This window comes from Ranitomeya variabilis, chromosome 1, assembly GCF_051348905.1.
Source record: "Ranitomeya variabilis isolate aRanVar5 chromosome 1, aRanVar5.hap1, whole genome shotgun sequence".
NCBI lineage: Eukaryota > Metazoa > Chordata > Amphibia > Anura > Dendrobatidae > Ranitomeya > Ranitomeya variabilis.
This window is the reverse complement of record NC_135232.1, coordinates 1154058-1178072: the sequence shown is the minus strand read 5'-3', so window position 1 is coordinate 1178072 and position 24015 is coordinate 1154058. Positions and strand designations below refer to the sequence as shown.

Sequence of the window (24015 nt, the reverse complement as noted above, 5' to 3'; positions counted from 1 at the left end):
TATTGATTCTGGCCTCTCGCCCTGCACATTTCAAGAGGGACATGAGATCGTATGTCTTCATGCCAAAATATTTGAGCAGTGATGGTCAGAAGAAAACTATGGTGGGGAACAGCAATTAGTTTCTCAAGCGGACGATGATGGTGAGACACAGTTGTCAGCAAGTCAGGAGGCGTACCAGAGTGCGGAAGTGAAAGACGATTCTGTGCACGGTGAAGTCACTGATCCAACCTGGCAAGGTGCCATGCAGAGCGAGGACAGCAGTGCAGAGGGGGCAGGAGCAGCAGGACCACAACAGGCAGGAAGAGGCAGTGGGGTGACCAGAGGGAGAAGGCGTCACCACTAACCAAACAACACCATGAAGACAAAGTCTCCAAACAAGTCAGGGACAAAGTGCAAGTCAGGGTTGAGTTATAAGAAAAAAAATCCCCCAATCTCTGATGATCCTCCAAAGCACCTTCAAATCCATTATCATCAAATGGAAAGAACATGGTACCACAACAAACCTGGGCGCACGTCAAAACTCTCTGCCTGTGCAAAGAGGGCATTAATCCGAGAGGCAGCACAGAGACCAAAGGTAACCCTGAAGGAGCTGCAGAGTTCCCAACAGAGACTGAAGAAGTATCTGTCCATACGACCACAATAAGCCGCACACTCCATAGAGGTGGCCTTTATGGAAAAGGCCTTTACTTACACACAAAAAATTGTAAGGCTCGTTTTGAGTTTGCCTAAAGACATGTGGGAGGCTCCTCAATTGGAAGGAGGAAGGTGCTGTGGTCAGATGAGACCAAAATTGAACTTTTTGGACACCAAGGTAAACCCTATGTCTGGTGCCAAACCAACACAGCTCATCACCCCAAGAACACCATGCCCACAGTGAAATATGGTGGTGGCAGCATAATGCTGTGGGGATGATTTTTGGCAGCCGGGACAGGAAAAATGGAGTCGAGGGAAAGATGAACGGTGCGAAATACAGGGATATTCTTGAGCAAAACCTGTTTCAGTCTGTCAGTGATTTGATACTGGGATGAAGGTTCACCTTCCAACGAGGAAATGACCCAAAGCGTACTGCTACAGCAACACTCCGGTGTTTTAAGGGGAAACATGCAAATTTTCTGGAGCAGCTGAGTCAGTCCAGACCTTAATCCAAGGAGAATCTGTGTTCAGACTTGAAGATCGCTGTTCACCAGAGGAAACCATCTAACTTGAAGGAACTGGAAAAGTTTTGCCTTGAGAAATGGGCAAAAATCCCAATGTTTATATGAAGGTGGATGTTGAGACTTTTCTCTTTAACTCTTTCACTCATCGAGTCTATTTTCACCTTCATGGTCATGTTAAATTTTACAATACTGACCAGTGTCACTTTGACATAATTCTGGAACGCTTCAACGTATCCCAGTGATTCAGTCTGTATTTTGTGACGCATTGTACTTCATGTTCGAGGTTAATTTTGGTCATTATTTTTTGCATCTTTGAATTTTTATGCCTATAAGTTACACTTACCATATGTATACTTTTCTTTATTTTTTTAAACTTTTCTTTTTTTGTTAGGAAGTTGAAATGGTTAAAATGTTAACAGCAATTCCTCATTTTTTCCAACAAAATTTACAAAACCATTTTTTTAGGGGCCAAATCCCATTTGAAGTGACTTTGAGGGGTCCATGTGACAGAAAATACACAATTTACACCATTTAAATAACTTCACTCCTCAAAGTGCTCAAAACCACATACAAGAAGTTTATTAACTCTTTAGTAGCTTCACAGGAATTAAAGAAATGTGGGGGGAAAACATGAAGATTTTACTTTTCCCCACAAAAATATTTCTTTAGCCTCAAATTTTACACAAATTGACAATACAATTTGTAGCGCAGTTTTTCCTGAGTACGTCGATACCCCATATGTAGTAGAAAACTACTGTTTGGGCGCACGGCAGAGCTCGGAAAGGAAGGAGCACCATTCGACTTTTGGAACATAAAATTGGGTGTAATAGATGGCGGACCCCATGTTGTGTTTGCAGGGCCCCGATGTACCTAAACAGTGAAACAAACCACAAGTGACCCCACTTTGGAAACTACATCCCTCAAGGAATATATGTAGAAGTGTGGCATGCACCTTGAACTCATAGTTCAGAAGTTTATAACTTTGAGCTGTGAAAATATAAATAAAAAATTCCCACAAACATGTTGCGTTAGATCCATATTCTGAATTTTCATAAGTTAAAACAGGAGACAGTGGATCCCAAAATTTGTTGTGCAATTTCTCCTGTATTCGCCGATATCCTTTATGTGGTGGAAAACTACTGTTTGCATGCATGGCAAGGCTCGGGAAGGAAGGAATGCCAACTGAATTCTGGAGTGCTATTTTGAGAGAAATTGGTGATGCGATGTCACATTTGTAGAGCCCCTGATATGCCAAGACAGCAGAAACCACCACAAGTGTCCTGATTCTGGAAACTACACCTCCTGAGGAATTAATCTAGGGGTGTAGTGAGCATTTTTAGCCCTCAGGCGATTCACAGAAATGTAGAACATTAGCTGAGTCAATGGAAAATTACAATTTTTTTTCCACTAAAATGTTGCTTTGGCCCCAAGTTTTCAATGTTCAAAATGGTGAACATATTGCAAATTCGAACATCAGACGGCTCATTAGTATCCTCAACTGAGGAAATACTTCACTGTTTTCATGATTATTACGAGTCATTATATACGTCTAAGTGTGGCTTTGATGTTTTGGGAAGCCTGGATTATTTATCAAACGTGACATTCCCTACGCTAGACCCAGCTCAGCGTGCCTTTGTGGACGCTGAGTTCACCTTGGAGGAAGTCGAGCAGGCATTGACAGATATGGCCTCTGGAAAGGCTCCTGGTCCAGACGGATTTCCTGTCGAATTATATAGGAAATACCATGATATTTTAGCGCCACTCCTGCTGGGGGTGTTCCAAGGGATGCGAGGGGGGGACTCTATGCCAGACTCCTTTTACGAGGCGAATATTATTATACTCAAAAAGGAGGGGAAGGATCCACTGGATTGTGGATCTTATCGGCCTATATCATTAGTCAATGTAGATTATAAGATCTTCACCAAAATCCTGGCTACTAGGTTGAACTCTATTATACTTAATCTCATACACCCAGATCAAACAGGTTTCATGCCAGGTAAAAATACTTCTATCAATATTAGACGAGTCCAATCAGTAGTACAATACACCTCACTAGTATCAGATAACTCTTGGGCACTGGCATCGCTGGATGCAGCCAAGGCCTTTGATTCTCTTGAATGGCCCTTTTTATTAGCATGTTTGAAAAAATATGGCTTTGGTGATAATTTTCTTAAATGGGTGGAAATGCTATATATGAAACCTAGAGCCTGCATCAGTATAAATGGCTCCATCTCTAAACCCTTCTCTTTGTACAGAGGGACCCGTCAGGGATGCCCCCTTTCCCCGGCCCTTTTCGCCCTGGCGTTGGAGGCGTTGGCGATACGAATCAGGTCCTCTTCTGCTATTAAAGGTATACGCATAGCTGATCATGTAGACACTATTGGCCTGTATGCTGATGACATGGTGATATTCATGGATCAGGTAGAGGAAACATTACCGCAAGTAATAGCCATCATAGATAACTTTAGTAGATATTCAGGTTTATATATAAACTGGGATAAATCCGCGTTGATGCCCCTTTCTCACTCTCCAACACCTGGTCTCGAAACTTTATCCCCCCTTCCTGTAGTGTCCAGCTTTAAATATCTAGGGGTATATATATCTCAATATAGTAGATCTGACCTGCAGCTCAATATATTCCCACTCTTAGAATTAGTTAAATTTAAATTTACGACTTGGAGCAAACTCCCTTTATCCGTGGCTGGTCGTATTAATCTAATTAAAATGATCTTACTTCCTAAGCTCAGTTACTGCCTCCAACACAGTTCTTTGCCAATACCTAAGTCCTTTTTTGCAGCACTGAACTCTCAACTCACCACTTTCATATGGGGGAAAACTAGACCCAAACTTAAATTATCTACACTACAGAGACCGAAGCAGAGGGGAGGAGCGGCACTCCCGGATTTTTATTTATACTACCTGGCCGGTCAGGCAAAAGCTCTTAATAAATGGATGCCCAATAGCAGCCTCCCCAACTCGGAAAACCATTTAATTCATTCAGTTTGTGCTGATTGCCCACTAAATTTTTTGGAGGCGGAGAAGATTGGTGTTCCCCGACTGTTACCCCTGCTCCGTCTGGCGCGTTTAGTCTGGAGACAAATTAAAAAAACTATGGGATATACAGATATTATAGCGGAGATGCCCTTGTGGAATAATAGTTATTTCTCCACTCTATTGAATCACCCATCAGCAGATTTCTGGGCAAGGCATGGGGTTTCCTCAATAGGGGATTTGTATGATGGAGGGGTCTTTGCGTCTTTTGAACAATTGCAAAATAAACATGATATACCGAGATCCCAATTTTTTCGTTACTTACAGTTAAGATCAGCTGTTCAATCATATATGAGACACGCGGGTACAGATCGTGCTATATCCTCTTTACCTTTGATAGGAATCCTTAAATCGCAAGGCCCCCAGGGTCTTATCTCCTCCTTAGGCCGGCGTCACACATGCGAGTTTTCCGGACGTAAGAGCGCAGAAACTACGTCCGTAAAACTCGCATAACATACGGCACAATTATTCTCAATGGGGCTGCTCCTATTAGCCGTATGTTACGGTTCAGTATTATACGGCTTTCTACGGCCGTACAAAATCGCAGCATGCTGCGTTTGTCAGCGTATTGCGCAAAAAAATCGCCAATGAAAGTCTATGGGGGCGAGAAAAATACGGATTCCACACGGACCAGCAGTGTGACTTGCGAGAAATACGCAGCGGTGTTAGTGAAAAGTCGGTAATTCAATTGCCGGCTTTTCATTTCTCCTGCACAAACCCGACAGGATATGAGACATGGTTTACATACAGTAAACCATCTCATATCCCCTTTTTTTTTGGCATATTCCACACTACTAATGTTAGTAGTGTGTATGTGCAAAATTTCAGCGCTGTAGCTGCTGAAATAAAGGGTTAAATGGCGGAAAAAATTGGCGTGGGCTCCCGTGCAATTTTCTCCGCCAGAGCGGTAAAGCCAGTGACTGAGGGCAGATATTAATAGCCAGGAGAGGGTCCATGGTTATTGGCCCCCCCGTGGCTACAAACATCTGCCCCCAGCCACCCCAGAAAAGGCACATCTGGAAGATGCGCCTATTCTGGCACTTGGCCACTCTCTTCCCACTCCCTGTAGCGGTGGGATATGGGGTAATGAAGGGTTAATGTCACCTTGCTATTGGAAGGTGACATTAAGCCAGATTAATAATGGAGAGGCGTCAATTATGACACCTATCCATTATTAATCCAATAGTACTAAATAGTTAATAAACACACACACACATGATTTTAAAGTATTTTAATGAAATAAACACAGCGGTTGTTGTAATAATTTATTGTTCTCTCAATCCATTTGCAGTCCCTCGCTTGGCAACATAATAAACGCACAAGATACATACCTTCTGATGTCAGATCACGTCCCACGAAGTAATCCATCTGAAGGGGTTAACTAATATTACAAGCAGGAGCCCTGCTATAATGCAGCTGTGCTCGTGCTTGTAATTCCCCTGCGAATGAATGAAATGTAGGTCATTGACCTACATTTCCTTCAGTCGCGGTGATGCGCCCCCTGGCGGATGTCCTCATATGACCTGGAGCGTGGGAAAAAGTTCCCAGGCTGCAGTTCATGAGAACATCCACCAGGGGGCGCATAATAATAGGATGACCCAGCTGTATATAATGCATCAATCATACCTAATCCCGATACGTCTTTTTAAAATGGGCCGGTTCCAGACGACAGAATGTATGCGGTGTCACTCGTTAGATGCAGATTTTGTACATATGATATGGAGGTGTTCTATTATTCTTCAATACTGGAAAGAGGTGACAACACTACTAACATCAGTACTGCAGATTTCTGTTCCCCTTGACCCACTAGTCTGTCTATTTGGAGTGTGGGAGGAGGAGACCTGGGATCACTACACCAGTATCTTCTTGCGTGAAACGCTTTTTATGGCACGTAAGGTACTAGCATTGAGATGGATGGGAAACTCCTGTCCATCTAGAAGAGCCTGGATAGACCTAGTCAATTCCGTTATTCCGTATGAACGTACGCTATATCAGAATAGGGGCTGTCCGGGAAAGTTTGACAAAATCTGGGGCCGTTGGAATTCTTCTCATGCTACTCTTTAGATATGTCATGATGGTCTCTTCATTGGGGGTGGCTGGGGACATTGCACGGAGGGGCGGGTACGGGGTTACGCGGCAAAGTAGTTAGTAATTAGAGTAGGTATAGGCTCAATTTAAGAGTTTTAGTCTTTTTCAGGGTTTTTTTGTTTTTTTTCTCACCTATGTAGTACATTTGTTAAGATAAATTTATTATCTATAACATATACAAGATAATACTGATTATATGTAGAAAATACCCTCGATTACATGTTTAACGTATATACTTTGTATGCTATGTTTCATAACTTGAATATACTCTGTATGTAACGCAACTGATTCTGTTACTAATAAACGAATTTAAAATGGTGAATAGGAGAAAACGAACAGTGCAATTTCTTCTCAGAACACCAATACACATATGTGGTCAGTAACTACTTTTGAGGCACAGTGCAAAGCTCGGAAGGAAGATGTGCCATATTGGAGTTCAGATTTTACTGTTATGGTTTGCAGGTGCCATGACCCACTGGAAGGTCTCTTGAGGTTCCAGAACAGCAGAACCCCCCATCAGTGACCCCATTTCACAAACTACACCTCTCAATGACCTCATGTAGGGGTGCAGTGATCATATTGACACCACAGGTGTGTCACAGAATTTTATACCTTTGGGCAGTGAAGAAAATATAATTATTTTGGCCCCAGATTTTACATTTTCACAAGGTAAAATGGATAAAAATGGCACCAAAATGTGTCCCACAACTGTAGCTGAATGTGGCAATACCCCATATTTGGCTGTACAGTACTTTTTAGCCATACGGTGAGATTCCGGAGCACTATTTGCCTCCTGGAGTGCAGATTTTCCTAGAATAGTGTGCGGACTCCATATACAGAGCCCCTAAGTGTTATAACAGCAGAATTCCCCCCAAGTGACCAAATTTTGCAAATTATACCCCTTTGAGAATTTATCTACAGGTGTAGTGATGATTTTGACTCCATGGGTCTTTTCCAGAAACAGGCAGCAGTGGATGTTGTTGAGTGAAAATTGTAAACTGCCGTAGTAATGACCAATACGTTGACGTGACCAGAACATTATGCCCAGCCCGTGCTTCTGGAGACATACACCCGTAAATTAGGCAGGCTCTGATCGCCACAGAAATGCCAAACATGTGGACACTAAATGTGGTTTAGGCACACTGGGGGGCATTTGAATTTGGGAGTGCAGAATTTGCTGAATTTCTTTTTGGGGACGAGAAGCCAAAGTGCTTTTGCAGAACCTTTGTACTATCAGTAACGTGGAAGCCCCCTATATTTCCATTGAGAGATGACGGACCTGAGTGGATAGAGTAGAAGCTTTTGTTGGGCCCATTTTGGATCTCATTTATCCTGCACTCGACACTGAGCACTTACTTGGGGTTTCCATGTAAATCTCCGAGAGACGTACTTCAGGTGACACGATGGACAGGTCCATTCGCTATAATGCAGATTTACTCTGTTGAAAAAGATAGACACCGCCGGATAAGCCACATGATGTCCACTCTGCCTCTATCGGCCTCATTATAGGGAATCTTCCACCGGGGTTTCTGTCTGAATCGCAAATTTCAGAGATTTACACAGAAGCCCCGGCGTAAGAGCTCAGTGCAGAGCGCAGGATAAATGTGAGCCGAGCCTTACTGCGATGTTTTTATGTTTGGCTTCTGTCACGCACTAAAAGACGCTTTTTATTGCAAAATAAAGTTTTTGCATCGCCATATTTTGAGAGCTATAATTGTTCCGTATTTCGGCCCACAGAGTCATGTGATGGCTTATTTTTTACGTGACGAGTTGACGTTGGCACATGATGTTGGCTTTCTATTCCAATTTTTCAGAGGCAGAATGAACAAACACCAGCTACTCAGGAGTTTTTTTATGCCATTCACCGTGTGGTAAAATTGATGAGGCATCTTTATTCTTTAGGTCCGTACGATTAGAGCGATACCTCATTTATATATTTTTTTATGTTTTGGCGCTTTCACACAATAAAAACTTTTATAGAAAATAATTATTTTTGCATTGCTTTATTTTGAGAGCTCTAACTTTTTTTTATTTTCTGCTGATGGAGATGTATGGCGGCTTGTTTTTCTGTGAGGTTATCTAGTGGGGCAGTTTTATAGATCATTTCATTCTGGATGCAGAATTATCAAATATATGTACTTTATTCTTATTTTTACATAAATATAGCTATTTTGTTTCTTTCATTTTTTATTTATCTTGTGGCGCTTTCATTGTGCTGATCGCTTGTATACTGCACTGACCGAAGCCTCTTAGTCCATGCTCCTGGCACAGTCACTGGCTGACCCTGAGGTTGTCATGTCATCCTCGGGTTGCCATGACGACCATCGGGCACTCGCAATGACGTCACGGTGGTGCCGATCGGAAGGAAGAGGGAGCTCCCTCCCTCTCCCAAACTCCTAAATTTTGCTATCAGTATTAATCTAGGCATCTTGGAGGGTGAACAGCCAGGGGCAGTGCGGGCTCCGCTCCTGGCATTGATAGCCGGGTCTCTGCTGTCCCATAAGCCGACCTCCCAGCGGCGATTGCAAGGGTATAGCTCCTGTGCTGGCATGATCATCAAGACGTACCTATACGTTAAAGGTAGTGAAGGGGTTAAAGAAGAATTAAAACACAGTAACTCGTCTATTAATAGGAGGACGGCAGGTTCTCTCCTCTTAGAGAGAACCCGCAGGGACCCGAACCTATGTGTGCACATGGCCTTAGAGTGATCCCAGAGGATCCTGTGCAGGAGGGAGGCCGTGTCCTCATGGTGACCTCATGAGCTCCCAAAAAACAATCACTGGTAAATGGTAACCGTCCTTCCCCCAATCTCCATAATGGTGAATTAGGAGAAAAGAAACCGCTGGATAGAAATGTGGAGCTTTCTCCAGCTCCTCTGTGGTTCCATCCCTGGTGGAGAGGGAACTTGGAGAAGTTGTTTCTTAGTACGGCTCCTCCATCGGACTGACGAGGGTCTTCTCTGTCCCTCTCCTCAGGGTCCTCATTCTCTGAGGGCAGAGCAGAGAGCATTAGGCTTTGGCTTCGCTGATTCTTACTTCATACTTGATCCCACAATGTGCTGGGACCGCGGTACCGGTGGTGAGGACCACAACAATGTAATTTAATCCCTGGTGCATAAACCTAGAATTACCGGTTCTGAGAGACGTGTCTCATATATAGACAGATACACGGCAGGTCATGTATTCAGTCTGTGTGTCTCCACAGATGGACCCAGGAGGAGAAATCCACCAGAGAGGTGTCCCCGTCCTCTGCATCCCCAGGACTGTCCGGAGGAGAAACACAACATCCCTGAGGATCATCAGGTAGATGACACTGAAGCCCCCACAACATCTGACCGTGAAGTGATGGGACCTGAGCTCATCTTACATTTTACTTTTTAGGGTGAAGATCTGATTGACATTAAGGTTGAGGTTATACAAGGAGCACAAGAGGCGATCGCAATATGGGCCGGTCACCAGGGTGAGGAGGGGAGACTGTCATGTCTGTTCTGTGGTCACCTACTACTACCCCCATCATCTCATAATCACATGACACAATCTATTCCATCACTGTGTGTCTCCTACAGATGGATCCAGGAGGAGAAATCCACCAGAGCTATGTCCCCGTCCTCTGTATTCCCCGGACTGTCCAGAGGAGAATCACAACATCCCGGAGGATCATCAGGTAGACGGCGCTGAGTCCTGAACCGGATCTGTATATGGGGGGACATTTCTGATCGAGGTCATAGAGGTCACAGATTTTGGTGGTTTCTTGTATTGTGCTGATTGTTACATCTGATATATCAGGAGGAAGATCCGACTAAGAATAATGTGAAGGATGAGACAGAAGAGGAAGCGATGACGAGGGGGGATCAGCCGTGTGTGAGTGACAGGAAGGAGGAGATTCTGGGAGATGTTTCCACAGGTGTGTGATATTAACTGGCGTTTGATGATGATGACGATGACCGTTATGTAATAATGACCGCAGTGTGTGATATCATGTGGAGTCTCCGGTGCAGTGAAGCTTTATCTGCTGTCCTCCTCTCAGCAGAAGCGTCCGGTGATGGCGCGGCTGCTCCTGTAGAGTCCGGCGGTGCACCGATGAATAACAGGGCCGCCTTCACACCTCTTCTTAATGATTTAGGAAGCACAGATTTAGTTTTCCTTTACCTTTGAGAATATTTCTTCCACCCCTTCCATCCGTATTTTTCTTCCACGAGTCCCGTGCTGCCATATAAATGACTGAGCTTGTGTTACAGGTTGTGAATCTCCCCATCCTATGGATCTCGGTGATGTAGCAGCCTCTGCCTGGTGCTGACGAGTGACAACATGTCACATGTAGAGTCGTCCTACCTGTCCTCTCTCTTTGCCTCCCACTGTCTCCTACACTGAGGCCAACGTTCTGGTCCCTCTACATCCAAGTTGGCCGCCCGGTGACATGAAGAGCCCTGTGGTAAGTCAGGAAGTGCCGTGCTATGGAGGTGTGGGTCAGACATATGGATGTCATCCCTCTGCCACTATGGAGGCCATCTTGGATGTAGGAGAACCAGAACAGGTAGATGACAGTACGTGACAAATGTTTAGTCCCTCCTCTGTTCCGGGGTGGAGAATTGCTTCATCATAAAAGGGATTACGAGCTTGTATCTACAAACAGATGTGATATATCCGGCCCCGTAGCCCCCCAGCGTATAATATCCGGCCCCGTAGCCCCCCAGCGTATAATATCCGGCCCCGTAGCCCCCCAGCGTATAATATCCGGCCCCGTAGCCCCCCAGCGTATAATATCCGGCCCTGTAGCCCCCCAGCGTATAATATCCAGCCCTGTAGCCCCCCAGCGTATAATATCCAGCCCTGTAGCCCCCCAGCGTATAATATCCGGCCCCGTAGCCCCCCAGGATATAATATCCGGCCCTGTTGCCCCCACCCCAGTATATAACATGCGGTTCCTCCCCACATATGGGTTCACACAGGAACTGTTGGGTAAACCGAGCCCGGAGGGGCGTAATTAGGGGGTGATATGTGCAAAATAGGACAGATTTAAAAATGGGTTATACTGGCAAAATAAAAAAAATAAAACATTGTGATTTTGGGAACATCCCTTTAAATGTATATTAGGTCCATGAAAAAACCTTCTCATCTGCTCAGTCCAAGCGAGTTACATTGGCCCGTGTGCCGTCTGTGTACAATCCTTTTGTTTTTTTTACTCAGCAACTATTAACCCTTTAGACGACCATTTACAGTTTCCTGCTCCAGAACGGTAATCGCTGCTGAATACAACTGCGAATAAATCCAAAGAAAAAAATAAAGAAAAATACAAACTTAACCCCTGAGTGACTGAGCTAGTTTCTCTATCGCTTCATTGGAGGACCCCGAAAACCATGGGGGTCTGCTGCTGACACTAGGCAATAAAAAGTTCTCTCCTCCTCAGTAGTACACAGCAGCTGACCGGAGCCAGACTGACCCGTTTAGCTTCGTGTCAGAAGGACGCGGACTCGGGTTTTTCAGTAGACCCATATGTACACTGGTTGTTTCACTAATTTTTTACGTTTTTTCTTTTTCTGAAGGTTTTTTCTTAACCTTTTGTAGGGAAATAGTGTGAATATTCACTCTGTTATCCCACGTAGAGACAAAGTGCACGGCGTGGACTGTCACCCCGAATCCTCATCTGTCAATCCAGCAGGACCCTAACCTTTAACACACGAGATGTGTTCATGTGATCCGGAAAATGGTCCTAACCCCCCACCACTGCCAGCTCGCTCTCCAGAGCCAGACGGCATCGGGTGGTACAGTGGCTACAGAGGTTGGCGTCAGCTGCGACCTTTCCATGATAAGACATCTGAGGAATCAGCTAAAGGGATGAAGAGGGGATATTTCTCCCGCAGGTCCACTCTCTCCAGTGTGTGTGTCGTTATCCATCGGGAAAACTGTGAGACCCAGGAAACCACTGGTGTCTGAAATTAGAGGAGGAGGAGAGTGGATTAATACTGATATTGTGGGATTTTTGTATGGCGAATTATGTTCAGTTATGCACCCTTTTTTTTTGGGGGGGGGGGACAGAAGAGATCACATTGGGCATTAGGCTTTAGAATTAAGGAAACAGAAAGGAGCTAATTATCTAATAGTACCTTGTCATGTGATATCTGACTGTGCACCCATTTGATTGGTGTTCCATTAGTGTATTCCAGACCATATAAATATTACAGGCGCTGTGTAATAGCGATATGGATCAGATTTTCTTTGTCTAAATTGTAGCCCCAAAGATGACTATTAATGTGATTGCATGCTCTGGCCATATCATCTTTGTTGGGGTATTAATGTGACTACACCTCTTGTCTGCATCCCTCATGGAACATACAGCAATAACTACGAGATCTTTATATCTTGGCTACTCCCTTTAATTGTTTTTGTGTGTTTTTTTGTCTATATTATAGTGTGTAGGATGTTCAGGGTGCATTAGGGTCCGTAGCGCTGCCGACATTCAGCGGGGGTGCCATCACGTCTCCAACTAGGGTGCCATCCTCCGCTGGCAGGTAGGGTGAACTTTAGGGCTCATCTAGGGAGACATTAGTCCTAGGTTTTTCTTTTTTTCCCCTATTGACCCTCCATTTTTTCACCTTTTTAAGATAATCAAGTATTTTTGACCCTTTTATACACATTAATGAAGGTTAATTTTTAGAGGTCGATTTGTGCCAATGTCACCATTTTATAAATGTTATTCACTTTACCTATTGTGATAATGTTATGGCATGTAGTTGTCTTCCTTTTTACCTGTACTTTCACTGACAAGGGTCTTCATTTTGAGCTCCATCAAATTTCAAAATCCCTTTTGTGAATTTTATCTTTCATCTTTATAGGAAATCCTTGTGATAATAGCAGTTTGTCACTAAATTGTAAAAAAGAAGATATCAGGAAGCACTCTTATGGAGAAAACCTCATTACCCTTCATGGACCTCCTGGACTTCACAGTACTTCACTTTCTTGTAATCCTGCTAATCATGAGGAACCCTCTCCTGAGCAATCTCGTATTGTTACCACAATACCAGGTGACAAAGTGGATACAAGATTTCAGTGTCACAAGGAATTAACTGAAAGCTCAGATTATCTAACTCAAACCAACCATGAAGGAGAGAAGCCATACTCCTGCTCAGAATGTGGGAAATGCTTTCCAACTAAATCAAAATGTGTTCTACATGAGAGAATTCACACAGGAGAAAAGCCATTTTCATGTTCAGAATGTGGGAAATCCTTCACAGATAAAGGGAATCTTATTAAACATCAGAGAATTCACACAGGAGAAAGGCCATTTTCATGTTCAGAATGCGGGAAATCCTTCAAACATAGCAGTAGTCTTATTATACATCAGAGAACTCACACAGGAGAGAAGCCATTTTCATGTTCAGAATGTGGGAAGTCCTTCACATATAAAGGGAAGCTTATTAGACATCAGAGAATTCACACAGGAGAGAAGCCATTTTCATGTTCAGAATGTGGGAAGTCCTTCACATATAAAGGGAGTCTTATTAAACATCAGAGAATTCACACAGGAGAAAGGCCATTTTCATGTTCAGAATGCGGGAAATCCTTCAAACATAACAGTAGTCTTATTGGACATCAGAGAAATCACACAGGAGAGAAGCCATTTTCATGTTCAGAATGTGGGAAGTCCTTCATATATAAAGAGTATCTTATTAAACATCAGAGATATCACACAAGAGAAAAGCCATTTTCATGTTCAGAATGTGGGAAGGCCTTCATGGTTGAATGGCCTCTTATTATACATCAGAGAATTCACACAGGAGAAAAGCCATTTTCATGTTCAGAATGTGGGAAATCCTTCACAGAAAAAGGGACTCTTATTAAACATCAGAGAATTCACACAGGAGAAAGGCCATTTTCATGTTCAGAATGCGGGAAATCCTTCACAGATAAAGCGAATCTTACTAAACATCAGAGAATTCACACAGGAGAAAAGCCCTTTTCATGTTCAAAATGTGAGAAATCCTTCACAGATAAAGCGAATCTTACTAAACATCAGAGAATTCACACAGGAGAAAAGCCATTTTCATGTTCAGAATGTGAGAAATCCTTCACAGATAAAGCGAGCCTTATTAGACATCAGATAATTCACACAGGAGAAAAGCCATTTTCATGTTCTGAATGTGGGAAATCCTTCACAGATAAAGCGCATCTTATTAGACATCAGATAATTCACACAGGAGAAAAGCCCTTTTCATGTTCAGATTGTGGGAAGTACTTCACAGATAAAGCGACTCTTATTAGACATCAGAGAATTCACACAGGAGAAAAACCATTTTCATGTTCAGAATGTGGGAAATCCTTCATAGATAAAGCGAGTCTTATTAGACATCAGAGAATTCACACAGGAGAAAAGCCATTTTCATGTTCAGAATGTGGGAAATCCTTCCCAGATAAAGCGAGTCTTATTAGACATCAGAGAATTCACACAGGAGAAAAGCCATTTTCATGTTCAGAATGTGGGAAATCCTTCATAGATAAAGCGAGTCTTATTAATCATCAGAGAATTCACACAGGAGAAAAGCCATTTTCATGTTCGGAATGTGGGAAATGTTTTATCCAAAAAGCAAATCTTGTAACACATCTAAGAATTCACACAGGGAAGAAACCGTTTTCATGTTTACAATGTGAAAAATGCTTTACAGAGAAATCACAACTTGTTAAACATAGGAGAACTCACACAGGAGAGAAGCTGTATTCATGTCCAGAATTTGGTAAATCTTTTATACATAAATCACCTCTTCTCTGAAGAGAAGTCACACAGGAGATAAGCTATATTCATGTTCAATGTGTGGGAAATCTTCAGTAAATCAAATCTTGTTAGACATGAGTGAAATCATACAGAGAAAAGCGGTATTCATATTCAGAATCTGTGAAATCTTTTTGTCATTTTCTCATCTTTACTATGGACTAGGGAGGCTGTGAGTGATGACTCAACCTTGCAATGGGATCTGATGTATGCTGGACTGTCAGTGTTGTGAGTGACAGTCCATTCATCCAATCTGATCCTGGGGCATTCTGGGCTCACAGCATTTTGATCAACAGCCCTGCTGCTCAATCTGGGCTTGCTTCAGGCATTTCCCCAGGTCCCTCTCATCTTTGGTAATTTTCTAGTTATTTAGCTGTGAGCAGATCGGTGTCAGCTGTAGCTGAGCTTACTTTGGTATGTGCTTATCTCTGTCTGATTGTGTCTTTCTCTGATCTTGTTGCCGGATGTAGGCTTTGTCGTGACTATTCATGTGGATTATCCCTTCTGCTCTTGACGCTTTCTGTCTGCAGGTACCTGACCCCGTACTTGGCCTCTGACTGTCTGTTTTTCTTGCTCCCTAGTCTTGACGTACCCTCCTGGTATTTGACCCTGGACTGTTTCCTGACCATGACTTTGTCCTGCTGCTCTTTATCTTGTGCCCTCCTGGCATCTGACCTCAGACCTCCTGTCTACCCTTTCTCTAGGCTTGTCAGTGAGTAGTGACTCAGCGTCACGCGTTTATACATAAATCAAATCTTAATATATAATGACGATGGAAGAAAATCTCAGGTTAAGAAGTGTACAATTCGAGGTAGATGAGAAAAAATATATATTTATTCATATTAAAACCAAAAAATATATATAATGAGGTGCCTCATGCCAAAGAGAGATGCAGGACAGTACATTGCATAGGCTACAATTATAACAAAACCTACACAATTTTAATATCCATATGTCACGAATCACAGGGGGGATATTTTTATCATCCCCACCGCTGACACCAATATGTCATGAACCGGGGTAGTTTGGTTGCCCCAGTTCTTTTATCAAGGGGATTTATCTATATTCCACTTCCCAGTTCCAGTTTGGAACTTGCAGCTCTCTGGCGTCCCTCTTACCCTCAGGTCAGACAGGGTACTGCACCTACGTTAATTTGTCTCCAGAAAGGTTGCCTTACTACACTGGCTAATGGGCACACTGCAGCGAGGGCGATATAACTGCTCCCACTCAGGCGGGAACAATAATTATCAACGCTGTCCGTCGCTACCAGTTTTCCCAACAGCTCAGGACACTTTCCGCTGCCACCAGCTCCTATTCCTGAATTGGTAATGGGTCCGGAGCCAACCCAAATTAGTAGCGTAGTTTACTTCAGAGGACGTGACAGTACGTTATAGAGCAAGGAGAAACGAAGCTAGTAGTTTTATATATTTTACTCCAAAAGGTAGGCAGTGTTTACGAACGTATAAAAAGATATTATAAAAGGAGACAAGTATCGTATGTACAGAACGATTACAAATAAAAAGGGATTAAAGTTGAAAAAAACACAGTTCTCTCATATCACTTCAGATCATGGCTGACCATGCGGCTGGGGGGAGGAGCAACATCAAAATGCATCAGAGCAGCTTGCAGAGCTGCTGTTAGCTCTTTTCCTGGGCAAAGACTAGTGAAAAATGAGCTCCCCCTCACTTATACCCCCTGGTCGTGACATCACTGAGTTGGCGGAGCTATGGACTCCACTCCTCTTTCCAGAGAGACTCAGAACTTTATTAAAACTCATATTCATCCTAGCGTGCTCTGGGAACCTCGTAGAGTGACGACGAACGTATTGCATGTCTTCTCACGAGGTTAGCTTCAATTTAAGTCTACACCTGGGGTAGCTGGGTGACCCGGATAACCCCTTCATGACCCTGGGTATTTTCGTGTTTCGCTCCCCTCCTTCCCAGACCCATAACTTTTTTATTTTTCCGTCAATATGGCCATGTGAGGGCTTATTTTTTTGCAGGGACAAGTTGTACTTTTGAACGACATCATTGGTTTTAGCATGTCATGTACTAGAAAATGGGAAAAAAATTCCAAGTGCGGTGAAATTGCAAAGAAAGTGCAATCCCACACTGGTTTTGTGTTTGGCTTTTTTGCTAGTTTCATTAAATGCTAAAACTGACCCACCATTATGATTCTCCAGGTCATTACAAGTTAATTGACACCAAACATGTCTAGGTTCTCTTTTATCTAAGTAGTGAAAAAAAATTACACATTTTTTCGTGATCTGGAGTCAGGTGAGGGCTTATTTATTGCATGCTGAGCTGACGTTTTTAATGATACCATTTTGGTGCAGATACGTTCATTTCATCGCCCATTATTGCATTTTAATGCAATGTCGCGGAGACCAAAAAAACGTAATTCTGGCGTTTTTAATTTTTTTCTCGCTATGTTGTTTAGTGATCAGGTTGATCCTTTTTTTTATTGATCGGGCCATTCTGAACGCTGCGATACCAAATATGTGTATATTTGATTTTTTTTATTGTTTTATTTTGAATGGGCCGAAAGGAGGGTGATTTAAACTTTTATATTTTTTTTATTTTTTTCATATTTTTTAAAACATTTTTTTTTATTTTTGCCATGCTTCAATAGTCTCCATGGGAGGCTAGAAGCTGGCATAGCCTGATCGGCTCTGCTACATAGGAGCGAAGCTCAGATCGCTCCTATGTAGTAGAATTGCTGCATTGCTATGAGCGCCGACCACAGGGTGGCTCTCACAGCAATCCGGCATCAACAACCATAGAGGTCTCCAGAAGACCTCTGGTTGTCATGCCGACGCATCGCTGACTGACCCCCGATCACGTGACGGGGGTCAGCGATGAGCACATTTCCAGCCCGGCCGATGGCCGGAAGCGCTAGTTAAATGCCGCTGTCAGCGTTTGACAGTGGCATTTAACTAGTTAATAGCGGCGGATGAATCGCAATTCACCCACCGCTATTGCGGGCACATGTCAGCTTTTCAAAACAGCCGACATGTCCAGGCTTTGATGCGGGCTCACCACTGGAGCTCGCATCAAAGCGGGGGATCTGACCTTGGACGTAGTATCCCGTCCGAGGTCAGAAAGGGGTTAAGTCGTAATCCGTTCCTCCGTTTCTGCTAGGCACTGCTCTTAGAAAACACACTGGGTGATGGCCCGGCCAATGCAGAGGCCAGAAATGTATTTGTCCTGCATTGGGGTGACTTTAGACCAACAGACGGCTATCATCTGTGCAGGAGGGCTTATCTTAGTTATCCCTCCACTGCCACAATGTGATGAAAAAAACACACAAGGCTATTGACCTCTTAGTTTACAGCAGGGGCTTATCCTAGGTATCCCACTGCTCTTCAATATACCACGAACTGCAGGGATTTATGTATATCCCGCTTACAGTTCCACTTAAAACTTGCAGCTCTCTGTCGCCCCCCTTTCTGTCAGGTCAGATTAGGTACTGCACCTAGGGTAATTAGTCGCCAGAAAGGCTGCCTGCTATGTACTGGCTATTGGGCACGCTGCAGCGACGGTACGGTAGTGCCGCCGCCAGCTTCGATTAAACGGGTCTGAAGCTAACCCAAAACAATAGCGTAATTCCCTTCAGGGCAGGGTACGTTTTAGAGCATGAAGAACGAACTAGTATTAAATATTATACTCCAGAAAGTTTAGGCAGTGTTTTATCAAAATATTTTACAAGGATGTTACAAAATAGACAATTGCAAATATGTACAAAGGTAATTATAACATAAAAGGATTAAAGAAGAAAAAATAACACTCACATGTACTCAGAGCATTGCAGGCAACTAGGCTAGTGGAGTTCCCATATATCCTAATTCATCAGGACTCAAAAAACTGACTCCTGGAAACCTGCCAGCAACTTATAACCTACAGCCGGTCCTTATAATCTCCGGTCCTCCCAAGACCACCTCCTCTCCTCCACACTTATTCGCTCCTCACCCAATCGCCTCCAAGACTTCTCACGAATATCACCCATCCTCTGGAATTCTGTGCCCCAGCACATCCGGTTATCCACTACTTTTGGATCCTTCAAAAGAAACCTGAAAACCCACCTCTTCAAAGAAGCTTACAGCCTGTAAAGACCACACGGCCACCTCAACACCATCGGAGCTACTGCAACCCTCGACCTACTGTCTCCTTCCCCACCATCCTGTAGAATGTAAGCCCGCAAGGGCAGGGTCCTCGCCCCTCTGTATCAGTCTGTCAATGTTAGTTTTGCTTACTGTAAGTGATATCTGTAATTTGTATGTAACCCCTTCTCATGTACAGCACCATGGAATCAATGGTGCTATAGAAATAATAATAATAATAACACAAGAACACTTTCTAAAATGTTGCCAATACGGAGTAGAACCTTTTTATTAACCAATAACATGAAAGTTAGTTTAATCATAGAACTCTCATTACAAAATCTTCAGTTTTACTCCAATAAGTTGATGCAAACAGGAGTCCACCCCACATCAGTCACTGCTACAGCTAGTATTTTGTATGGCCTCCATGATTTTTAACCCCTTCATGACCAGAGGTATTTTAGTTTTTGCTTTTCGCTCCCTTTTGTCCAAGAGAAATAACTTTTTTATTTTTCCGTCACTATGGCCATGTGAGGTCTTTTTTTGCAGTACAAGTTGTGCTTTTGAACGACACCATTGTTTTTAACATCGTTTACTGGAAAAGGGGAAAAAATTCCAAGTGCGGTGAAACTGCAAAAAAAGTGCAATTTCACAGGTTTTTTTTTAATTTATTTTTTTTACCATGTTCACTAGATGCTAAATCTGACCTGTAATTGTGATTCTCCAGGTCATTACGAGTTCATAGACACCAAACATGTCTAGGTTCTTGTATATTTAAGCGGTGGAAAAAAATTCCAAACTTTTCTAAGAAAAAAAAAGCGCCATTTCCCGTGACCTGTAACGTCTCCATTTTTCATGATCTTGGGCTTGGTGAGGGCTTATTTTTTGCTTGCTGAGCTGATGTTTTTATTGATACCACTTTGTTGTACATACAATCTTTTGTTCGCTCACTATTACATTTTATTGCTGTGTAGCGGCGACCAAAAAAACGTAATTCTGAATTTTTTAATTTTTTTCTCGTTACACCATTTGGTGATCAGGTTAGTTCTTTTTTATATTAATAGATTAGGTGATTCTGAATGCGGTGATACCAAATATGTGTATGTTTGATTTCTTTTTATTGTTTTATTTTGATTGGTGAGTGAGGAGGGTGATTTGAACTTTTCTATATTTTTAGTACTTTTAACCCCTTAATCCCATACGACGTACTATCCCGTCGAGGTGACCTGGGACTTAATTCCCAGTGACGGGATAGTACGTCATATGCGATCGGCCGCGCCCACAGGGGGATCGCGGCTGGGTGTCAGCTGACTATCGCAGCTGACATCCGGCACTATGTGCCAGGAGCGGTCACGGACCGCTCCCAGCACATTAACCCTCGGCACACTGCGATCAAAGATGATCGCAGTGTTCCGGCGGTAGAGGGAAGCATTGCGCAGGGAGGGGGCTCCCTGCGGGCTTCCCTGAGATGATCGGTACAAGGCAATGTGCTCACCTTGTACCGAGCGTCTCCTCCCTGCAGGCCCCGGATCCAAAATGGCCGCGGGGCTACTTCCGGGTCCTGCAGGGAGGTGGCTTACCAAGTGCCTGCTCAGAGTAGTGATGTGTCGTTCGCGAACGAGCCGACACAAAGAGCCGGCTCCCTGCTGTGAACGATAGGAGCCGGCACGCCAGTGAGAGCCACTAAAATTCCTGAATGGCTCTCACTGGGCGTAAAATCCCGGACTTCGGGAGGCGTAACTCCGCCCACCTGAGCAAAACCCCGCCCACTCTTCAATTTAATTGGCTCTGAGAAGTGGGTGGAGTTTCTGCGGTAGGTGGGCGGAGTTTCAGACGCCTGAACAGATATTCAATAGGGATCCATTTAGGATCCAAAAAGAGGCGTTTTGTGAGCCGAAAGAGCCGACTCTTTTTGGTGAGCGGAGCCATGAGAGCCGGATCACCAAAAAGGGCCGGACTGCCCATCACTAGCTCAGAGCAAGCGCTGGGAAGCCTGGAGCCCTGCATGTCAGATCGCTGATCTGACACAGTGCTCTGCAAAGTGTCAGATCAGCGATCTGTCAATATACAGTGATGTCCCCCTGGGACAAAGTAAGAAAAAAAATGTTTAAATGTGTTAAAAAAAAAAAAAAAAAAAAATCCTAAAAGAAAAAAATCTATATATATTGTTCCCATAAATACATTTCTTTAAATAAAACAAACAACAAAAGTACACATATTTAGTATCGCTGCGTCCCTAACGACCCGACCTATAAAACTGTCCCACTAGTTAACCCCTTCAGTGAACACCGTAAAAAAAAAAGAGGCAAAAAACAACGCTTTATTATACCGCCGAACAAAAAGTGGAATAACACGCAATCAAAAAGACGGATATAAATAACCATGGTACCGCTGAAAACGTCATCTTGTCCCGCAAAAAACGAGCCGCCATACGGCGTCATCAAAGGAAAAATAAAAAAGTTATAGTCCTCAGAATAAAGCGATTTTTTTTTCTATAAAATAGTTTTATCATATAAAAGCGCCAAAACATAAAAAATGATGTAAATGAGGTATCGCTGTAATCGTACTGACCCGAAGAATAAAACTGCTTTATCAATTTTACCAAACGTGGAATGGTATAAACGCCCCCCCCCCCCCCCAAAAAAAAAAAGATATTCATGAATAGCTGGTTGTGAAAATCAGACTGCACTCAGAAGTCATCCGAGTGCAGTCCTATAGGAATACCTGGGGTGGACCCGCAGATCCGCGACAACGAACCTCCCAAGGGTGAGCTGACCAGGTAGACCACCCCCTATACTGGGAGCGTTAGGGGCAGACCCAAGGGAGACTATTGCCGCAGAAGCTGGAACCCAGAGACAGGAAGTGGAAGGTACAAAATGGAGAAGCTAGGCGCAGGACGGACAGAGCGGGGTAAGATGAAGTTCAGTTAGGTAAGAGCTGGGTACAGGCGAGACCAAAGGAGCACTGCGGAGAGGAAGACACAAAGGAAGCAGGACAGGACAGAGACACCAGACTACAGAGTACGGAGAGGACACTGGGAGAACTGGACTGGACGAGGAGACAAGGAAACCTGGGAGAGCAGAGAAGCTGAACTGGCTGGACAGAGGGGAGACTCAAAACAGGCAGTGCAGAGACAAAGATGGACCTGAGTCACAGAAGCACAAATGACAGACAGGCAAGGAGCAGAGGAAGGAATCACCTTATATACATGGAGTGCTGGAGGACTTCCGGGTCACGGTCCTCCAGGATCACAGAGAGGAGATACAGAGCGCCTGTAAATCAGAAAGAGGAAGTGCTGGAGTGGGCGGTGCGCACGCGCACCCGACGAGAGCCAGGGAGCAGAGAATGAAGGAGAGGACGCCCGCCTGCAGGAGGAGAGCGCTGCAGCGGGTAAGAATGAGCGGAAGGAGTGGCTGTGACACTGGTTTTTGGTCATTCTGCCTCACAAATATCGTGAAAAGCGATCAAAAAATGTCAAATGCCCGAAAATGGTACCAATAAAAACGTCAACTCGTCCCGCAAAAAACAAGACCTCACATGACTCTGTGGACCAAAATATGGAAACATTATATGTCTCAAAATGTGGTAATGCTAAAAATATTTTTTGCAATAAAAAGCGTCTTTTAGTGTGTGACAGCTGTCAATCATAAAAATCCTCTAAAAAACCCGCTATAAAAGTAAATCAAACCTTCCTTCATCACCCCCTTAGGGATACATAAAAATTTTTTAAAAAAAATGTATTTCCATTTTTCCATTAGGATAATGGTTGGGATTAGGGTTAGGGGTGTGTCTGGGTTAGAGGTGTGGTTAGGGTTACCGTTGGGATTAGGGTTAGGGATGTGTTTGGATTAGGGTTTCAGTTATAATTGGGGGGTTTCCACTGTCCAGGCACATCAGGGGCTCTCCAAACGCGACATGGTGTCCGATCTCAATTCCAGCCAATTCTGCGTTGAAAAAGTAAAACAGTGCTCCTTCCCTTTCGAGCTCTCCCGTGCGCCCAAACAGGGTTTACCCCAACATATGGGGCATCAGCGTACTCAGGACATATTGGACAACAACTATTGGGGTCCAATTTCTCTTGTTACCTTTGGGAAAATAAAAATTTGGGGGGCTAAAAAAAACATTTTTGTGGGAAAAAATTATTTTTTATTTTCACGACTCTGCGTTATAAACTGTAGTGAAACACTTGGGGGTTCAAAGTTCTCACAACACATCTAGATAAGTTCCTTGGGGGGTCTAGTTTCCAATATGGGGTCACTTGTGGGGGATTTCTACTGTTTAGGTGCATCAGGGGCTCTGCAAATGCAACGTGACGCCTGCAGACTACTCCATCTAAGGCCTCTTTCACACGTCAGTGTCTCCGGTACGTGTAGTGACAGTTTTCTCACGTACCGGAGACACTGACACACGTAGACCCATTTAAATGAATGGGTCTATGCACATGTGCGTGTTTTCACACGGACCGTATGTCCGTGCTGAAAACACGTCGACATGTCCGTTTTCTACCGGCAGCACGGACCACAATACGGACAGCACACGGAGAACAGTGTGCACTCTCCTCCGTGTGCACGTACCGCCCGCAGGAGAGACAGCGCTACAGTAAGCGCTGTCCCCCCCGCATGTGGTGCTGAAGGCAGAATTCATCTCTTCTCCCCCAGCGTTCGTTGGAGGGAAGAGATGAAAGCTCTTTTTTTTTTTTTTGGGGGGGGGGGTGAAAAATAAATTTTGCATGTGCCCCCCCCTCCCCCCCAGTGCGCCGCCTGGCCCTTTGCCGCAGAAATACTCACCTAGCTCCCGCGATGTCTCCTCTGTCCTCTCCGCGCTGGCAGCTTCTCCTGTGTGAGCGGTCACGTGGGA

General features: G+C 43.9%; 1 protein-coding gene across 2 annotated transcripts in view; it reads left to right on the top strand.

Moving 5' to 3' along the window:
• Positions 1 to 22498, top strand: part of LOC143801457 (uncharacterized) — a 418090-nt gene extending 395592 nt beyond the window's left edge. The window contains exons 7-11 of one of the 2 annotated variants that reach the window (XM_077281251.1): positions 9501 to 9598; positions 9677 to 9755; positions 9862 to 9959; positions 10082 to 10199; positions 13129 to 22498. In XM_077281251.1, coding sequence (XP_077137366.1) covers positions 9501 to 9598; positions 9677 to 9755; positions 9862 to 9959; positions 10082 to 10199; positions 13129 to 15059 — 2324 coding nt within the window. In that variant the 3' untranslated portion in view covers positions 15060 to 22498. The remainder of the gene's footprint in view (positions 1 to 9500; positions 9599 to 9676; positions 9756 to 9861; positions 9960 to 10081; positions 10200 to 13128) is intronic. The other variant, XM_077281250.1, reaches the window with a different exon arrangement.
• The last annotated feature ends 1517 nt before the right edge of the window (positions 22499 to 24015 follow it).